General features: G+C 39.5%; 1 protein-coding gene across 5 annotated transcripts; it reads right to left on the reverse strand.

Annotated features, from left to right (window-relative positions):
• Positions 1 to 342: 342 nt before the first annotated feature.
• LOC139623606 (golgin subfamily A member 7-like) lies at positions 343 to 20,324 on the reverse strand. 5 transcript variants are annotated; one of them, XR_011691558.1, is made up of 7 exons: positions 19,321 to 19,832; positions 18,524 to 18,649; positions 15,771 to 15,923; positions 11,925 to 12,026; positions 10,001 to 10,053; positions 4,025 to 4,119; positions 343 to 2,532 (listed from the first exon to the last, which is right to left on the reverse strand). XR_011691558.1 is itself a non-coding variant. In XM_071481945.1 (6 exons), exons 1-5 carry the CDS (start codon positions 20,190 to 20,192, stop codon positions 10,012 to 10,014), a joined length of 432 nt encoding a protein of 143 aa, XP_071338046.1. In that variant the 5' UTR covers positions 20,193 to 20,324; the 3' UTR covers positions 343 to 2,532; positions 10,001 to 10,011. The 5 variants fall into 5 exon arrangements, 4 of the variants coding, with proteins under 4 accessions (XP_071338046.1, XP_071338045.1, XP_071338043.1 ...); XM_071481945.1 differs by lacking the exons at positions 4,025 to 4,119; positions 19,321 to 19,832 and adding an exon at positions 20,184 to 20,324; XM_071481944.1 differs by lacking the exons at positions 4,025 to 4,119; positions 19,321 to 19,832 and adding an exon at positions 20,184 to 20,324 and having other exon boundaries at positions 343 to 2,535.
• Between the last annotated feature and the right edge of the window lie 322 nt (positions 20,325 to 20,646).

Consider the following 20,646-nt stretch of genomic DNA (forward strand, 5'->3'; position numbering starts at 1 on the left):
ACTCAGGTTCACGCAGTTGAAGGATGGTTCGCCTCCTCAATGCATCACTCTGCTGTTCCTTTGAGAATATAACCTCATCTGGTCAGGGTTCATCTCCGCTGTGAGAAATAGTGCAGCTCTGGTGGAATCAGGAGAGCTTTCCTGCTATATAACTCTTAGAGACAACACAAAATACCGCCCTTGAAAACAAACCAAGTTGAAACGAAGCCCTGGAGTTCATTCAGCTCTCGGTTTTTAAGTTTTTCTGACTAAATCATAAGACGCACCAGGAACTTTGTGTCTTGTAGCTCTTCTCTCAAGTGTGTGAGTGTGTTTGTAAAATCCAAACACCAGAAACCAACATGATGTAAAATATGTACAAGTTTTATTTATGAGGATACTTCTGGATTAATAAAACAAGTGAAAAAAAGGAACAAGAAAAGTTCAACGAACTGAACTCCAGATAAATAAAGTATGAGCTAAAATCAAAAATGATTAATGAAACTTTATTTACAAAATTATAATTGAAGATAAGCGTTCATCCCTCAGCTATGGCATTCAAAAATCTATACTTGCACATGTAGTTGCATCATAATTAAAGATGCTTCAAATGAGTTTCTGTGCTCTGAATTCACCAGACATCTGAGCATCTGAATGTCCAGCCATGGGTAATGACGCGTATTCAACCTTTGTTAAGGTTTCACAAACGTAAAGTGAGCATCTCCTGCTTAATTAACAGACAGAAAACAATCACAAACTTGGCATTTCATTGCTTGTTATCAACAAGTGAATAAATCCAGAGCTGGCCGACATAATCTCACTGTTTGGACATGATCACACCAGGAAATGACACAGCCACAGCCAATACTCTGAAGTGTGGGGACGTAGCGACTGTACGTGCAGGGCTAGCTGGTGAACTGCTGTAGCTGGAGCGCTAATGGCTGCTTTTCTTTATTTTCTCTGTGCTGTTCTGTTTCCTAAACCCTGACATTTTGTTCAACATTGCCAACCTTCTTCTCTTACTCAAGATGATGAATAAAGCACAGCGAACTGAGCTAAGCTAACGGTTGGTTCTTTGCTTGTTAGCTTAGCTCAGTTGCTAACAGGATAATAAGTGGACAGTTTATCCAAAAGATGTATTTGTACCATTGAGTTCTGTCTCACAGCTGTCTGCAAACCATTCCTCTTTTCTGGAGCGGTTCATACTCTCCAGAGCAAGGTTAAATTACAGTGAATGGTACAACACAGCTAATAAGCTACGATAGCTTCCTCAATTTTCACGTCACTGTCAACAGCACATATTTGCAGGAAGAAGCTCATCGATGTTGAACATGACGCACATATGTGCTGATGAACTTTGTCCCCATGAGGAAATCCACTAATCACTTTGTTTCCCCCGAAATGAAATTGCTAAAAAAAAAACTTTGCTGTGTTAAATCCTGGTGTGACTGGGCCTTTGAACTTACACAAAGGCAACATTCAAAACCATTACAGGCACTGTCAACTAACAAGAGCACTTTTAATACTTCGGTCAAAGGCAATCTCACTAATATATGAATATATGCTAATAAGACATGAGTCAATAATCAACAGTAGTCACCAAACACTATGCATAGCACAGTTTACAAATAAAAATAACCATGACTTGAGGAGGAGCATTAACAACAGTACATGCTAAACACAGAGCAAGCACAAGTTTGGCTTTTCAAAAAGTAACAGAAGAATCTCTTAAATCAATGCATAAATAGGAAAGGTGTACATGAATATTTGGATCTGTGACTGTCTGACTGGAATGTTTAGAGCCTGACAGAGTTCAGCAGTCACTGTAGTAATTATAAGATCAAACCCTACAAAGGAAACATGCAGAAAAGGTCACAGACTACCAAACACCCTTGCAAGGATACATGAATAAGAGTAAAAGCAAATAAACTGAAGAGCGCCACATGCAGAAAATCACACTGATAACAAGAGTTCCTTGCTTCATAATTAAAATTTTTCCTCAGTTCAGCTAATATAATCACTTGAAGCGTGGGTGTGGGTGAGTTGTATAAACCTTCATAAAAATAAGTTACCCTGTTTGTTGGCCTCATTATTTAAAAAGGAATGTCCAAAAAAGAAAGAAAGAAAGTACAAAAGTCCATACTTCCACAAATACTACTGGTCAAAAACTTGTAGTTTGTGTGTTTAGTCCAAAATAAACCAAGAATAATTACTCATGCCTTGAAGAATGTCAGTAAATGTCAACAAATCCTGTAAATGGGTTATTTTAGGTTTTGCATGACATCCTTCTCCAACTAAATACAGGCATGTAACTGACTTTAACCCCAAACTATTAAACACAGACAGAGATATCTCAAATAATGACAAAATAATACATGAATAACTGTTGGATATGAAATCTCAAACTTGGTCACAAGGGATACGCTGACTGGGACATGCACATGACAGTTAGTGGATAAGGACAGATTGTAGAGACGCAGTATTAAGGGTGCAGGTCTGGGTGGTCCTCAGGGAGGTGGGCACCGGTGCTGGGCTGCTCCACTCAGCTAACAGCTGCTACAGAAACAAGAAAGATTAATTAGTAACCTGACACTAATGGAGGATTAAATAAAAACCTTTTCACAACACTCTGGTGGCAGCAAGAAAAGAATGTGTGACTAATAACAATCCCAACGACTCTGTTCCATGTGGATGTGAACAGTAAATCATGGCAGTAGTCAGCAGGCTCAGTAAGAGCCCCTGATGTGGCTCACCTAAATAAAATGTGGCCATTAATAATATTAATAAGTATAAAGATTTCCTCTTGAACTGACACTTCAGCTGCTGTCAGTGCTTACATGCTTTCATCTTTACTATTACAATTCAACTGTTTCTAGCTCTTTCACTTTACCCTGAAACTTCAACTCCTTTCAATACCATCGGCTCACGTACCAGCTGCTTTCAGCTGCTTATACTTTAACTGACACTTTGTCTTCAGCTAACGTTTGACTGATTTTAACTGACACCTTAACTCCTTTAAAAAAAAACATATTTAACACATTTCCGCTCTTTTATTTGATGTGTTGATATCTGTAAGATGATATATTGACTGCTTGTTGTTTTATCTCCTCTTTCAGGCTTCTGTCAGGAGCTCTAGTAACAACAGGTCGGTGAGGCTCTGAGCCTCTCTTCTGATTGGCTGACTGTTTTCTGAGTCATCAAACAAAAATATAGCAGATTTCAGGTAAACACTCAGGGAAACCAGATCCTGCCAGGCTGGACGGTGGGTCCAGGTGGGCGGGGCCTGGGGCATAGCTGAGCGTGGTGACTGCTTTGTTGTGACATCACAAAGTTACAGAAGTCCTGAGGACTCATTTTAAGGCTCAGTGCATGCTGTGTGCTGTGTGCATTTCTCTGTGGACTGAGACTTTGATACTTTCACAGTATATGTACAACACCTAGACCTGCTTTATAAAAAAAGAAAACAACATGGAAATTTCACTTTTTATAGTATGGGACTTTCAAATGCTTACATTTCAACTGACACCCTTTCAGGATTTCAGCTGATGCTTCAACTATGTAAATGCTTGAACTCTTAAGGCAAGGCAAGGTAGGTTTATTTGTATAGCACCAGTCCGACACAAGGCAATTCAAAGTGCTTTAAGGGGCATGTACATACATTAAAAGTAGAACACTAAAAACAAAAAAGACAAATTTGTAATAAATAAAATAAAAAATATTTGAATACAAAGTCATTTTAAAAGAAGTGCTGCAGGACTTGAGAACAATGAATGATGTGATTTGTTGGTAAACTGCAGCCAATAGTAACGTCTTAAGCCCTGATTTAAATGAGCTGACAGTTTCAGCAGATCTCAGGTGTTCAGGAAGCTTGTTCCACAGATGGTGCAACTAAAAGCTGCTTCACCTTGTTTGGTTCTGATTCTGGGAACACTGAGTAAACCTGTCCCAGATGACCTGAGGGTATGTATCGGGGCCCGAGACGATTTAGTACTTCATAGACAAGTAGCAGGACTTAAAAATCTATCCTTTGCAGTGATTTATGGACCTGAGTGATGTGCTGCACTTTCTTGGTGTTAGTGAAGACTCTAGCAGCACCGTTCTGGATGAGCTGCAGCTGTCTGGTTGATTTTTTACTAAGACCTGTGAAGACACCAATACAATAGTCAAGCCAGCTGAAAATAAATGCATTAATACGTTTTTTCTGTATCCAGTTTAGACAGAAATCCTTTAATTCTAACAAAGTTTTTCAGATGGTAGTAGGCTGATTTTGCAATTATCTTTATTTGGCTGTTAAAATTTAGGTCAGAGTCTACAACCACGACAAGATTTCTGGCTTAATCTGTAGGTTTTAGTGTAATGGATTCAAGCTGACCACTGACTTTTAATTTTTCTTCTTTGAAGCCAAAAACAATTATGTTTTTTTCTGCGTTCAGTTGTAGAAAATTCTGGCACAGCCACCTATTAATTTGTTCAATGCGCTTATTCAGCGAATATAACAGACTGTAGTTGCCTGGTGACACTGTTAAGTAGAGATGTGTGTCATCTACGTAATTATGGTAATAATTATTGTAAGAGATGTTACAATAAGTGTAATCTTCATACAGCTCACATGCAAAGAAGTGATGTTCTAAAACTTTGTAACCAGTTTACATTTTTTTAACATTTCTTTTTAAAAAATTAAAATGTGTCCACTGCAATTTCTCAATTTTCTTTTTGCTTTTATTACTATAACATGTCAAAATTTCTGCTGTGGCCAAGCTTATCAGTTGCCTGTTACACTGACCATTCAGTTGCTTTCTGCGCTTTCATGTCAACTGCTTTTACCTCTATCTTCAGCGAACAGTTTGACTAACAGTGCACTTGTTTTTCTCACCTTCACTTCACTTGAAACTTCAGCTTACTGCAGAGATTAACCTTCAACTGACACAACTGATTTTAACAGTAATGCTTCAACAGACACTAACTCCTTTCACTGCTTAACCCTAACCTGACACTTCAGACCCTTTCAGCATGTCAACCGTGAGAATTTTTTCAGTGGTTTCCTGGATCTGGATTTGATTTCTGTATTCACATAATTGTGATGATGTTAGCTGAGACTCTAGGTCACACTATGAGATGTGGTTCCTGACATTATTGTAAGGTGACTTTTTCTCTGTTTCCATCTACAGGAGCTTTTCATTTGGTGTGTTTTCCCTTTACACTGAACAGAAACTGCCTCTGGCCTGACTAACACTGATAGTTATTTACAGTTCTGTTTGCTGGCTCACTACAAGCAGAGCACTGAGCGAGCTGGCATGGTTTACACAACAAGCATCAAATACAGAGAGCGCTTGAGTTCTGTCTTGTGTAAGTATTGGTATCAAAAGCAGGTATTGTTCTGTCAGGTATTTATAAAGAATGTGTTAATATGATATTTGCTGGCCAAAGAGCTGTAGTAATGCTTTTTAAAAATGTGTAAAAACAGGCAATAAAACAGTAAGTGAAGAATTTCAATGAAGAAATGTCTGTTAGTTTGGCCTGTAAAAATATTCTTTGCAGGTGAGGAAAACTTCATTTCAGAGAATGAAAAGAACAACAAACGAATGATGAATACCATTTATGTATCCACCGTGTCCAACATTCCCCACTGACACTAAATATTCTCATGTGTGCAGCCTAATTTACAGGTTTGTTGGCGTGCTGCGGCCAGTCAGCGAGTTGTGTGTGGAGCCAAACGACACCTTATCAGGAGCAGAATGTCTTCTGGACGAGATGCCAGGACATCGACTTGGCGCCATCTGCCTCTGAATGAATGCTCAGCACTCAAGAGCTGTGTGGGCCAAGTCTGGTTTTGCTACACTGCAGTCATCCCACTCGAGGCTGATCCATCACAGTGTTCAGCCCTTCACCTGGTAGGCTCCAGGCCAAACCCAAAATATTGCTTTAGACCTGCCAGACCTTCAGCCATAATGGTAAAGAGAGAGGATGGGAGAGGATGGCTTTACAGATATATGATGAAGGTCAGATCTGGAGCTATGGGAAGCAAATAATTTTTCCTCAGTTTCAAGCAAAGGAGCACGACGCTCAAGCCATTAAAACAAAATAAATAAGCAAGAAAAACAACTGACGAAATGACTTTGTGTGAGGTAAAAGTACTGTACAGCCATTTGTAGTAATGAAGGCACAACAGTCAACTCTGCAGTTGCCTGCAACTTTATTTTTATTTAGCTTCACGGCTGGACAGCTAACTGACTAAATGTTATCCATTTGAACATTATAAGGTGATAATGTCAATTGTTATTTTGACAGCTTGTTCTACTGCCCCCAAGTACTAAAAAAATAAATTGATTAATAAAAAAAAACAAAAAAAAACAAAACAAAACAAAAAAAAAACAGCCAACCAAATACAAAAAAACCAAACAAACTAGCAAACAAAACCAAATGATGCAGCTTTAAATGCAGTCTGTGTTTTTGGGCACCTGGTAGCTACAGAAACCAGGACACACAACAACTGACGTGTTTTTTAGCAGCAAACAGTGATGGATTAAAATTGGCATTCATTTGGGCTCCTGATGAAAAAGTCCAACATTCCCTCTCCTTTCAGCTCTGTTTCGGCCTTCAACACCTAAACTAAATGCTGTACTAAATTATGTTCCCCAGCTAACTGTCGTTTGGTGCTGAGCTGGTGGTGTACGCTGGATTTTTTGTGTGTTCTGACTGAAAACAGCTGCCTGCTGATGAGAGCTGTGAGACTGAACCAAAACAGTAAAGTTGTGGGCTGTAAAATCAAAACAATTAGCTATAAGATGCTAAAATGCTCTGTTGAGCTAATTATTTGTGGGCTTGTGATGAGCGACCCCTCAGTCATGTGATACACTGTTCCACATAAAAATACTGAGTAAAGTGACTTAAAAAAAAAAAAGCTCAAACGATGTCAATCCAATTTTTAATTAAAGGCTGATATGGGTCTGATAACTGATGTGTCAGTCTAAGCCTGGAGGAGGCAGAGGAGAAGAGACCATGGAAGGATTAAGAGGCTTAAACACTGGGTGGGATAGATATACTGTATATATGTTCAGTCTGCATGCTGGCTGTGGTTTACCCCGTCTTTGACCATGGAAAAGCTCGAGTGCACTCCTCTCTCAACAGCTACTTATAAAAGAGCTGGGTTTACATTCCTCAACCGGACATGTGTATGTATCAAGCTGCTCGGCAGGAATTTCAAACGTGAAGATTAATCCCTGTATACATCTATACGGTAGTAGGGCAATGGTTTATCCATCCACAAGGATCCATGGACTCAAAAATTATGCCAAACACAACATTCTCCACAGGTCAAATATTTATGGGGTATGTCTTACTCTGCTGATGATACCGTCTACGCTACAGTGCAGACTGGGCTCTGCCCAGCATCTATACAAAGTACTTTTCAGTATGATTGGAGCCCAGCAAATCTTAGGATGACACCATATAATGAGCTTCCCTGTCTTTTTCTGTGCACAAGAAAAAAAAAAGACAGGATTTACTGTAACAGAGATTTATACAATTTATGGGATGAGATGTGCTCCTGTGTCAAGAACCGTGAGGCGTCTGCCAGGGTGAAAAACCTGCAGATATATAAAAGCCATCTGTGCTTCATGATCGTACCGTGCTGTCTCAGAGAGTTTTAGCATTCAAACAAAGTGTGTGGTGGGAAAGTCAAAAAGTTACATGGAATGATAACTGCTGAGGAACGCTCTTAATCAAAGAAATTTTATGATAGGATAAATGAGGAAGAGAATAGTTTCCCAGTAAATATTTCTGTTCAAATCAAAGAAACAACTTCATATTTCAATTATTCTTGGAGACTTCCTGGATGACTTGGTCTCAATAAGCTCTTATTTTGAAACTGAATCATTTTTAACAGAAATTTGCGGAATAGTAAATGTAATGTGGATGTGATACAGTGGTATGTGCAAGTTGAGCACGGCAGTGTACAATGGTGGAGTCAAGTGGACAATGAAGTCAATGTCACCAGTATATGACAGAAAGCACAAAGTCAAGAGCTGTCCTGAAGCAGCCCCATGTTCTTTCAGTTATGTTATGTCTCTCTGTAACTAGCTTTACCTGACCCCCTCTGACGCTGTTCTAGCTTTAAATCAAAATGCAGATACAGTGCTTCTCTGAATGAACGGCCTTTGCTGGGAACCTCCCTTCAATTTACAGTCACAAGCAAAGAAAAAAGGAAAACATCCAAAGTTATGACAAACTGCCAGCAGCCACTAATTATGACAAGGCCTCCAGAAAGAAGAATCAAACTCGTGCCACACAGTGTAGAAGTCACCAGAGCCGGTTACTCTAAGCTGCTTCTGGATGAAAACATCTACTTAATGACTGGTTAAAATCCTCCAGTAAGCAATGAAAACCATCAAACAGTCCAAACAGTCATTTTATTATGGTTAAAATAAAAAGGTTTTCAGATGTTTCTGTGATTACAGTAGCATGTTACAACTTTTTACAAAGCCCAAACCCTCTTGCAACAGAGATCATCTGTTATTTGTGTCTATTATCTACTGCCTGAAATCTGTGTTGAGATTTTAATGACTATGTGCAAGACAGCTCTTGTACTCTGCTGCATTCGTGGCTTTTAAATCTCAGTAAACACAACCTGCTCACTCAGAAGAATCATTCACATTAACAGCATCAAATGTGAGAACAATAATAATAATAATAACCTTGATATAAAGATGAGAAATATCTGTTTCGATTTCCTTTTGGTTGGTTTTAAATTCATTACTGCAAATGTAAATAACATGAGGAAACTTTACAGACACAAACACAACATGCGGTCACGGTTTGTGCTATTCCTTATGCTGTGTGTATGAGCCTGATTTTTATTACATTAAAGCTACAGCTCTTGCTTTCTAGTTTGTTCTCAGGCACCAGCAATGCTTTCAAACTGAAGCCATGATATCTGACTCTCCAGCTTCCTTCAATTTCACATGAATGCAGTAGAAGCCCGGCAGCAAAGTAAACAAGGAAATGAGCTATTTTAACTAAAATGTAATAATTGTTTGCTTAGAGCTATTTAAATACATGTAACTGTAGTGAGTCTGCTGTCGTGCCAAAAGGACACCTGACACTTTTGGGTTCAGCTGCTGGACTTGGCTTCTGTGTGTGTGTGTGTGTGTGTGTGTGTGTGTGTGTGTGTGTGTGTGTGTGTGTGTGTGTGTGTGTGTGTGTGTGTGTGTGTGTGTGTGTGTGTGTGTGTGTGTGTGTGTGTGTGTGTGTGTGTGAATTTTCTAACATTTAGGCTTCTCTTATTTTATAGGCCTCACGAACAATGGTTCAAAGTTTAGCTTCTATTATGACTGATGGTGTCATAATTTATCCTCTGTAGCCAAGGTCTTGTAAATAAAAATGTAGGGGGAAGCATAACTTAGAGAAGACTGTCCAAATCCAAGTCCAGAAAAGTGCGAGTGAGGAAGGACAAGAAGGAAGACGCACATAATAACAGCGAGATCTGGGTTATTTATTCTCTGCTGGACAAGACATCCTCAGAAACTGCTGTGGCACTGCTCTGATTCACTTGCTTTGTGCTCCTTTTCTCCTCAGCACCAAGTGTTCAAAAAATACTTCTGCTGGAAACATCTGAATCTGAACTCACAAGATTTCATCAGTGTGTGTATGTGTGTGCTCTGAACAGTGAAGTGTATGTTCAGAAGTGAAATAAGTGACAAAACACTGAGCACTGTGCAACGTGAAGTCATAAAGCAAGCAGAATTATTCTTTAATCGTTGATAAAAACGATCCTCCCGGTGCTAAAGCAGTTAATAATATCACTCACAGATGTTTTAAACTTTGATGTGGGATTCTTCTTTGAATGCAGAGGAGGCATTCTGTATGTCAGGAATGGACAGGCGGGCATGTAAAGAGTGAACCTATTTTATTACAGCTCTTTGACTCAAGCACTTTTCTTTGCAGTATATTTCCCAAAATTGAATCATTGTGTTTCGTAATTAAAAAATGTGTTAATGTTCAATGTGTTAATATTGAGACTCACCGTGGCAACTTTTATCTGGTCAGACTTCTGTCTTCAAAGATGGTGACCTCAATCTGAACAGGATTCAGTCAAGGAAAAACATCTGGAGCAAGGTTGGGTTCATTTTACATTTAATTAAAGCCAACTGAAATTTGAATTCTCCTCACATTTTACATAATATAACTTAGAACCTATCACGAAACTGCAGCAATTGTGCATATTTTACCATTTTTAAACAGGATGAAACCGTTTTTGGACATTACTGTGGAAAAAGTGACTTGCCATCAAGGCTGTAGCCAGGGGATGTTCAGGGTTTTAGTTTGATTTTGAAATGCTATGTTCAAAATGTCAAAAACTAGACAGTTTTTGGAATACATTTTTTTTAAAGGAAAATCTATGTCCATGATCACTGGTGAAATAGCATGTAGAAGTGAAACTAGAACTTCAGAGTACTGCTCCAGTAATAAGAAAACCTCATTCAAAACCCCACTGACATTCGTAACTATGCTAACAACCACAAATCCAGCCCTGGGACGGAGCCTCTCTCAGCAGTATGCAGTGTGGCTCGCTTCATATGTTTAGATTAGGATGGCACATTTTTTGAAAAGCAATGTAATACAATTTATATTTTTATTGGCCTATAACAAACAGCATTTCCCACAGTTCAACAGGAGGGGCAAGTCGGTGAGCGAGTGGAGGGGTCTCGTTTAGTTCAGACATGTCTGTGATAACAGAGAGGACTGAACACTGAACACACATTCCTTCAGAAGAGAGTGGTGGTGAGTTTTATGAATATGGACCAAACCAGGTTATGAAGACACAAACATTAACACATAGTTTAACTCTGTTCAAATCAAGGTAGAGTAAACTGCAGGAACACGCTTCATTCTTTCAGAGACAGATGAAAGAAATACTGAATGACAGATTGCATTGCATCATGACTGCAGCAAACCTGAATGGATGTCACAACATTGGCTCCTATAGCTATAGTTTCAGTGTAACATAAAGAGGGGGGGTGCTTTTAAGTGATTAAAAAAAAAAACAAAAAAAAAAAACCTTTCAACCCCTCAGTCCTGGAGGGAAATATACAATTTCAGAATCACAAATATGATCATCATGTTTCCTTGAGTCAAATATTAAAGCAACAGTTCAGGTGAGACATTCCTGTCAATCTCCCACTGCTCCTGGGCCAAAGTCAGCAAAGCAGCTTGACAGTGTCGGCGATGTAATCCAGATCACTGTCAGCCCTATAAAATCATAGGCAAGAGTAGGAACAAAGCTCGGCTGTGAACAATTTCAGTCATATTTTTTTATCCCTAATCTCCCATTGCCGCCCAGTTGCAATTAATTGGGACGCTGAGTCACCCCACAAACACATGCCGGTAAAGCCAGGATGTTGGTGCACCCGCTGATCTTATGCAGATGCTATGGATTACATACTAACTTTTATCTGGTGTTTTTACAGGGTATCCCTACATAGCTCTGGATTTCCTGTAAGCTGCCCAGACGGCTGCTTTCCATTTTCATCCAGCAGTTACAGGCAAAGGCATGGTGGGGGCAGACTGCCTGTAAATCACTACATCTATTAGGTCATTGTGAAAGCTCCTTGTTCTACTTAAAACTGGGGTGTGATTACATTCACGTTTCCTGATCCCTGGGAACGCTTAACAAGTTACATTTGTTCAAAATATTCAATGTATCATTCCTCCTCTCTGTACAAGCTCATTCCTGCTCAACAAGGTTGTTCTTCTGTTGTAAATACATCATGGCTGCATTGGCTACACTACATTTCTAAATGGTTGTAAGGTTGGTTTAAGCCCGCCCCTAAGGTTTAGGGGGTCATTGCTTGCAATTACATGTAACTCACCAGTCAAGGCTGAGGAATAAGAAGAAGGAATAAGAAAGTGTGTTTCCTGTGTATAACAGACACTGACATGTAGGATACAACTCGCAGGCCTCTCTCGATGGGGTCGGTGAGCAGGAGGCCTCGTGGTGCATAAATCTTGTCATTCTGCTCCTGAATGTACTTTGCAATCTTCTTCAAAACCTAAAAGGGCACAGAAATCACAAGTTCAGATGCCATTTCACATTGACAGGTATCCAGCAGTGTACTAAACTCTCACAGAGAATGTGTTGGGTTCAATTTAAAGAGCCTGAATCTCTTGTTTTAGTTTTTTCAGAATAAAAGCTTTTTGGACCAAAACATTTATTCACAGCTTTTAAAGGCCTCTTTTAGATTTTTTTAATGATACTTGTAAATGTTTTACTTCTATTTGATCTGATTAATTAGCCATTCTTTGCTTTCTTGTCTTGTCTTTTGTTTGCCCACGCCCCTTCTTCTCCCCTACAAGTGTTTTCTGACACTTGCCAGGCTGTCACTGTAATCAAGAATTTGTCCCTAATATCTTCCCAGGTAAAATAAAAGTTAAACAAAAAAAAACAAAACAAAACAAAAATCAGCTTTGATATTAAATTGTTCTGCAACATAATCTTATCTTACAAAGGATATTACAATACAGTGGTCACAAGTGGGAGGGTCCTGAACCCGATCATTTGGCTGTAGTCTAATAGATTTTTCCATCATTCAAAGTACTGACATTCAACCACTTATACCTGCTTTAACCGGACCAGTAGAATAATGAAAACATGGACACCTGAAGGGTTTATTCTGAGTCATAAGTCATCCTTATGTTTCCTTATAATATTCTGCAAGTGCAAACAAGACTACAAGACTCACACAAACAATGTATTCTTAACATGTACTGTGTTTTCATATGTATCTGGTGTTAGCTATGTTTTCATATATTGAGATTAGGGCTGGGTGTTGAAACATAATATATTTTTTTAGTACAGACTTGTTTACAGAACGGATTCCAATAACTATCAACAAACACTGGATGCAAATGTCTTGCAGTCAGTCAACAAACTGACAGTGAAAAGAGGCCAACTTCTACAACAGGACAATGATCCAAAGCAGACCTGAAAATCCACTGTGAACTATTTTAAGAAAAACAAGCTTAAGCTTTTGGAATGACCCCCACAGTCCCCTGACCTGAGCATCACTGAAAATCTGTAGGTAGATCTTAGACATGCAGTGTGTGCAGCCTAAACATAAACAAGAGTGGGTGAAAAATCTTGAATCGAGAATAAAAAGACTCTTAGCTGGCTACGAAAAGCGTTTACAAAGGGGCTTTAATATCATTGCTGCAGGGGCTGAATTTACTTCTTTTCACATTAAAAATCAACTAAATAAGGTCTTTCCTCAAAGGTATTCATTCTGTTGGTTATACTCACAAAAGGTGATTGAGGCAGTTGTGTGAACAATATGAAAGAAGGCTGAACTCATGCATGGTGCACAGTCCTATGAGAGATGTGAAACAAACACAGTGTACTGCTGCTACCTGGAATCAAAGTAGCAAATCTCTCTCTGGCTAGGACGGCAACCAGAGGATCCAGCTAGCTAAGCCCACCACATTCTGGAGCTAAGGTGCTGAATTACAGACTTCATTTTTACTTTGGTAATGACCAGTCAATTTAAATTGCATGACTTTATGAGTGCTCATAAAACCCAAACCAAGCCAAATGTTTTTTTATCCCTGTTCACTCCTGTCCGCTGAGAGACAAATTCATAGGACAAGAAAGGACCACTGACACACTGATCCATTTACATTCCATATGAACTGGGCCAAAAGGGATTTTAGTTGACTATAAATAACATTTATTTGCCAGCTCTCATAGAGGTCATAAAAATGTTGATTTACAGCCAGGCTAAAAGATTGCGCACAACAGCAACACACCTTCTGATCGCTCCAACCCACCTCAATAATATTCAATGTCACCATGTCAATAATATGTCTACATGCAGAAGCCAAAACATGATCGAGCATCTGTACATTCTATACCTAAAATGGTTGTTCATTAGGGCTGGGTATCTTAAAGTTTAAATATCTGTGCCCATATTATAAACGAGTTGTGTTACCAATACCAAAATGATACTTTTTCTGGATACTTTAAGGAATATGAACTATTTTTTCATATAAAAGAGGTCAAAGTCCTCAAAAGAATCAGTGAATAAAATAGTCCGAAATGGTGCCTGAAGCCATTTTTCACTCAAAAATGTCAAAAACATCCAACTCCCAGCTTTTTAATTGTGAGGCGTTACTGCTTTTCCCAGTTTTCTACCATTGTAAATTTAATATCATGTGGTTTTGCACTGTTGGTCGTTAACAAAACCAGCAGCATTAAATAAATCACCTTGGGCTTTATGAAACTGTGAGGAATCTTTTTTTTTTTTACCAAACAATGCAATTAATAACTTCTCTTAACTTCTCCCTGTATGTCTGGGTCATCTTCCCTGTAGCAGCACAGGGCCAGCAGTTCTGGAGCCTGAAGCTAGCTGTACCCCATGATTTCAGGAGCTTGGACGAGTGAGCAGGTGACGGAAAAATAAATGATTGGAACAGCAGGACTTGGCAGAGAAAACAATACAAAAACACAGGTGGATCTTTGAACTTTCTATTGTTACAGAAAGGAGCATGTCATGTGTGGAAAGAAGCCCCTGTGCTTTGTTAATTTGTTGGTATTTATTATCTTCCAGTTATTTCAGATCTTGACGTTATTGGGTCAATAACTGTGAAACTGGATTAGACTATTTCACAAAATGAGTCCTGATCAGTCTTATTCAATTTAGGGAGAAAAAAAGGCTCTAAGCATTTTACATGAGATTACACTCTGTGTGGTTTTTATTATCTTCAGGTCTTATTGTCTTTGCATTGTTCCATTCATCTCAGGCCTACACTTTCTGGCTCCTTAGTAATGCTTTTATCAAAATAAATATGCTAATCAGAACAGAGCATGTCCCAGTAATGTCTATTAAGTCATTCTGTAGATGACTTTCAGTTCTTTTAGACTAAAATATCCAAGTTTGCTTCTAATATTTTATTGACAATACAACTAGTAAGAGAAACACAAACTATTATATAAGTGAGCAAAGCCGGGCTGATCGGACACAGAACACAGATGCATCTGAGAAACAGTGTGTGGAAGTATTTTGGGTTTTTCACCACAGACCGTAGTTTTTCACAATCTATCTTGTTACCTTTGTTTTGGATTTTAATTCACATTATTGTTTTGAATTATAATGGAATGTTTCATTGCATGGACCGTGAACGGGGATCCAAATAAAATACATCAATAAAAAATAAGAGTTAGACCAAATAAGGTGCCAGTTCAAAAGGATATTTGTGTGGTTAGTTCAGATTAGACTATGCACACGGTTACAGATATACAGTGGCTGTTGCTGTGATTATTGTGATGGTTGTAGCTCTTGCTTTAACTGTTTTGATTGGCAAGGCTGTAACACAAGTTTTGAAAGTGTAGCACTAACTAATCTACATGACGACAGTGTGAATGTTGTGAGGCAACATTATTTCTGTGCTCGAGATGTTTTGGTGACTAGGCTCTAATCCTGGCATGTGTGTCTGACCTTACAATACTGTCTAAGCCAGTGCCAACGTTACTGTCTTATGTGCTGTAAGAATAGCCAGCCAGTCACAACCACAGCTAATGTTATAGCCATAGCGATAGCTATTTCTTATCGCAACAGCAACCACAGCAATAGCCAGAGACATAAGAACAGGCACAGAGTGGCTATAGCCACAACACTGGCAGCACACACTCACACTGTGGTCTCTGCAGAAAGAATTCAGCCTTCCTCAAAAAGTACAGCTGTTCAATACCCAGCCTGATTCATTACTTCTGCATAAATCTATGGATGTAAAATATCTGTCACCTTCTCATAGTGAGTCTCCATACACAGGAAGATGGTATACGCTGTCAGGCAGGCCAGACAACCTTCAATATATGACTGACTTCCCAGCTTCTCAGCTTCAGCGTAAAGGTTATTGAGCGTCCGCACCGTCTCCTCAAACTGCTGTTTGTCAATCTGAAATACATGCAAACATAAAGAGAAGATCAAAGGGTTAAAAAAAAATCATTGGACAAGGCACAGAGCCAGGTGTATATTTGGCAGTGGTGTGTAACTGCTTCGTTTGAGGAAACACTGTCTTCTTAGCACCAGATCATTTTCTCTCTCTCTTTCCATGTCTAGAGAAATGAGTGGCTGAATTTTCTTGGACTGGTCACAGATCAAGGGAATGCTGGGTCTCCTTCCCACACTGGAAACACCACCTGAAATCATTAAGATGCCTTGACCATATGGTCTGTCAAAAGCTTTCATTTAATAACTGACACAACAAACGCACTGAAAGCAGGACACACAGAGTGACAATCCAGGGAGGAATATTGATGGTTTCTCCTTCTCCAATGCCACAGACACGCCTTGACGAAGATAAAGATGCATCTCAGCTGTTCCATAGACTGCAGACAGCTTTTTGGGATCCAAGCTGGAACCACAGCTGGCTGATAATCAAACCAGCCTTTCTGAGGTATTCCTCAAGCGAAAGCTTGCTGCAGGGAAGACTGATGGAGGGCGGAGGACGTTTGAACTCCGTTTTGACTGAGGTGTCGACACACTCGTCCCATGCTGGCCCAGAACGGATCCGGTGAGTTCTCTGCGATTCTGAGAGAAAAAGAAGGAGCCTCCAGACCAGATGAGGAGCCAGCCAGGGGGCTCATGAACCTCTGAAAAAGCTCCAATGTTCTGCTCCCTTGTGCCCAAGGAATGCAACAACAAGCTCCAACACATCAGTAGTCTTAGGCGTGTTCTGGTACCCGCCATTGGAAGGCTTTGTTCTCCTAATTTTCCAATTCAGAGCCTGAGATTCAAACCACATTTTTCCATCTTTCCATAATGCCTGATGCAGTCATATTCAGATTCCAAAAATGTTCGATTAAATTCAAGTGAGGAAGGTGACTTTCTCTTAACTGTAGCTGTCACTAAATATAATGTGAACTTCGGATATAAATATTAGACACAGGTCACAGAAAACTGTCAGTTCTCAATTAATGAAACACTTTTGAATACTTTGGCAAGCTAGCTGCCAAATGCGTTTAGAGAACTCAGTGTTTTCCCAGGTCTTTGGTACAATTATCCAAAAGTGCTATAACAGAAAAGAGCTACCAAAAATAATAAACCCCACAGCCTGAGATAATTGTCTGCAAGAATGTGATGTAACAGCATGCAAACCTTTGCAAAACAAAGCCAACGACATGGCAAAATCAGATATTGGGATAAAAACAAAACATAAACCACTGGCTCAAAGAAAATGGGGCTTTTTTTTTAACACTGTGTTCTGCAAACATCCTCACAAAGTGACATAAACAACAGGCCTAAAAATGGAAGCCACTAAACAGCTTGCCATTATACTGTATATTTCATAAACTGGGATTAAAGCAAGTCATTGAAAACATATATGTGGGAAGAACATTTTATGGTAGGGGGCTGAAGCTTTTACCTCCCACGGGACAACCATGCTTCATTTGTCCAGCAGTTTAGTGTATGTGTGTGTCTGTCATGGGCTACTTTTTGAATCACTGGTTAAGGTTGGGGTCAGCCTAAGTATCCGATGAATTAACGTAAGTCGATGAAATAACCCCTAAAAATTACAGATGACAACGAGTGCGTGTGTGTTTGTGAACAGAATCCTCCTGAAAAACATGGGAGACCACCCAATCAAGGAGGAAGTGCCAATAAACCACTAGTTTAAGTGGTTTAAGTGTTGTGAAGCTGCTCTTTTCATGTGGTGCGTGCATTTCAAAACTGCAGCTCTCTGTCCTGCAAACTCTGGACTGTTTGGCTGGCACCATCTTTAATGTGGCGTAAAGCCTGTTCAGGCTCAGCGACCTGCTCTTCCTCCTTCACATCATTACCGATGTCTGCTCTTAAACCCACTTCCACTGTGGTTCACATAAGGACACAGTCCAGCAGGGCTCCTCAGTAGTTTTCCCTTTTGGCTCCATTTTCACACTGATTTCAGCTGCATTATTTTTTTGTTTCTAGGGCCAGAGCAGTGAGTGTACATTCTGATATGGATAGTTTGCTTTCTGTAGAATTTTCCTGAACATTCAAAAAATTAATGTTTCATGACTTTTCTTCAGTAGTTGTGGTAATATTTTTCTTCCTAACTGAAAATGGAGAATGAGCTGGTTCAGAGTAGCGAGTGTCTGCAGCTTAAATCCAATAAACTGATCGGACTGAGTGGCTCAGAGGTTTACACTGCAGCCTCAAAGCAAAGTGTCCTGTGTTTGAATGTTCTCCACTGACCTGACAAGAGTTGGTTGATTACATATAGTGATTGGCCAGTGAGCCCAGTTCCAGCACACGTACACAACACGCTCTCATGTGGACCCCAAACGACAGGTATTCAGAGAGGGCCAGTAAAGAAACAGACAGGGACGGTAAAAACTTAATGGATTTTTTCACGGTCTGCAAGCCCACTGATGTGGTGGGATTTCTCCGGGTGCTTCCTATGGTCATCTGGTTTGTGTGTTTGTGAGAGAGAGCAGATGGTGTTCTGCCAACCATTTTTACGTGTTAGTGTGATGGAAAAACTCTGAATAACAAAGTGAAGAGGTGCATCCTACCCTGGTCTCCAGCTCTGAGGGAAACTTGGTTTGGAACTGGCACACAGTGCCATTCGTGTAATCTCTCTGAATGAAGACTTTGGCAGCGACGGCTGCCTGTTGCCTCATGTCCTGCAAGCTGTGAGTCTGTGGAAACAGGAGATTACAATTTTAATCATATCTACAATTTCTTGGTGTGACAATAAAAAAAGAAAAAAATTAAGCTGCTTATATTTTTGTCATAATCTGTTGGAATTACATAGAACCCCCGTTTTATTGGTGTCATCTTAAACAAGGTTCTTATATTTACAGCTACAGTGTCTCTATTTTGCAAAGAAATTCAGAACAAAAGGGAAAAGGAAAGGAAAAGAAAAGGAAAAGGAAAGGGTAAAAAAAAACAGCTAATAGTAGTAAGGGCAGTCTCCCTACTTTGTTTTTTGGCTAAAAAAACTCAGATAGTCAACAGACCCTTTTTTGACATTTTCACATATCACAGTAGAAAAATTAGAGGTGCAAGGCAGCAAACAAATGATTATTTTCCATGTCTATTAAATTGCAAATGACTGATTAATCAATCAATCATTTTGTTCATATAGTATCAGAAATATCTTTGAAACTAAGATAATATCCTAAAATGTCTTGTTTTGCCTGACAAAGGTCCATAATCCACAAATATTCAATTTGCACTGCATTTTTGATTTTTTTTTAAATTACATAAATTATGACTCCATTATCAAATCAGTTTAATCAAATAATCCCTGCAGCTCTACACGGGTATATATAATAACATGAATAATGTCTGAATTTCATGTAGCTACCTCAATTTCAGGGTCCGGGTAGTCTGCAGTGTCACTGCCACAGCTCAGAAACAAGCCATCATGAACGTCATTAGTAACGCCTGTGCTTTTCCTACTATGACGAGTCAACATGTATTCCGTGAAAGACGCTTATTTGCCATTTAAGATGTGGAAACCAGGTAATATTTCACATTTTACTTAAATGACTGATTATTCTTTGAGTGTCAATTGAGGTTTCACCATTTACCGATCAATCTATTGATTCATCCTTTCGGCACTAGACCACAGTCTAATATACTTGTCCGCCAGGATCATTCAGTCTCCACAGAGCTGCATCTGAACGCTGCTTGTGTTTACCCTCCTCGAACTGTTGAGAACTTGTGTTTACTGTTAGTGGACTATGGCAGAACACGTTTCCTCTAACCAGCTGTCGTTACAAACGTTACCATCTCTCACTATCACGGAACAAAGTTTACATGATGTACCCACAGACTTGCTCTTTCCTGCCCTGGAGCCAAGATGCTGCTCTATGGTCCAGCTGTTAAGTAAAACACGGTACTAGCACACTGCTCAGTACTCCCCAGACCCAGCTAGCAGCTATACGCAGAGTGGCTCCCCGTTGAGATAAAAACATTCTGCCGACACTGCCGCATATATGAGTCGTCTCATAAATATCCAAGCGTGTTAGGAAAAAGATGCAGTAAACATTATCAGGCAAGTTACCGAACGACCGGTAAGCTACCTGGCTAACGCTGGCCAACTTTGCCTCCGTATTTCTATCAGACATGCTCCGAGAAAACGTGAGAAACTGTGACATGAGGGGAAAATTTTTTCAAAAACTGCTGATAGATGAAATATAAGGTTCAAATTCATCGTTAGCTTACCTCTGCCATGTTGAACAAGGTTTCTGTTTATCTTCCGCTATCAGCCTTTAGCATGTACTACGAAGTAGCCTTTCCGGAGGGGAACTTTTGTGTAACAACAAGGGTTCCGGGTGCAGAAAGCTATGGGTACAACAAAAGCCCAATGTTGAAACGATTAAGCACTAAAGCTTTCAGGTTCTTGTTGCCCAAGATACAACAGTGTCAACAGTGGTGGTGGAAGCCAACAAAGTACATTTATTCATGTGGACAGAATCAGCTCCATTCCTGTCAAGTACAAACTAAAATGCTGCCTATCATAGTGCATCAGTAGTAATGATCTAATAGTATAAGTAAAATTATTCTGAGAGTATGTTTCCTATGTAGTGGAATTGCTTTACTTAGATAAAGGATCTGAATACCTCCTCCACTAATGTGTCACATAGAATGCTATTGCGTGGTAATGCAGAGTACACTTTATAAATCA

The sequence above is a fragment of the Trachinotus anak genome, unplaced genomic scaffold (genome assembly GCF_046630095.1).
Source record: "Trachinotus anak isolate AG129_WGS33_773 ecotype Australia unplaced genomic scaffold, CSIRO_AGI_Tana_v1 ptg000008l, whole genome shotgun sequence".
In the NCBI taxonomy this organism is placed as follows: Eukaryota; Metazoa; Chordata; class Actinopteri; order Carangiformes; family Carangidae; genus Trachinotus; species Trachinotus anak.

Coding starts and splice junctions, on each gene's coding strand:
- LOC139623606 (XM_071481942.1), bottom strand. CDS start 19,431: ATGTTGACTCGTCATAGTAGGAAAAGCACAGGCGTTACTAATGACGTT. Junction 12,027..15,770: donor TGGAGACTCACTATGAGAAG/GTGACAGATATT, acceptor GTGCCCTTTTAG/GTTTTGAAGAAGATTGCAAA. Junction 10,054..11,924: donor TCGAGAGAGGCCTGCGAGTT/GTATCCTACATG, acceptor AATCCTGTTCAG/ATTGAGGTCACCATCTTTGA.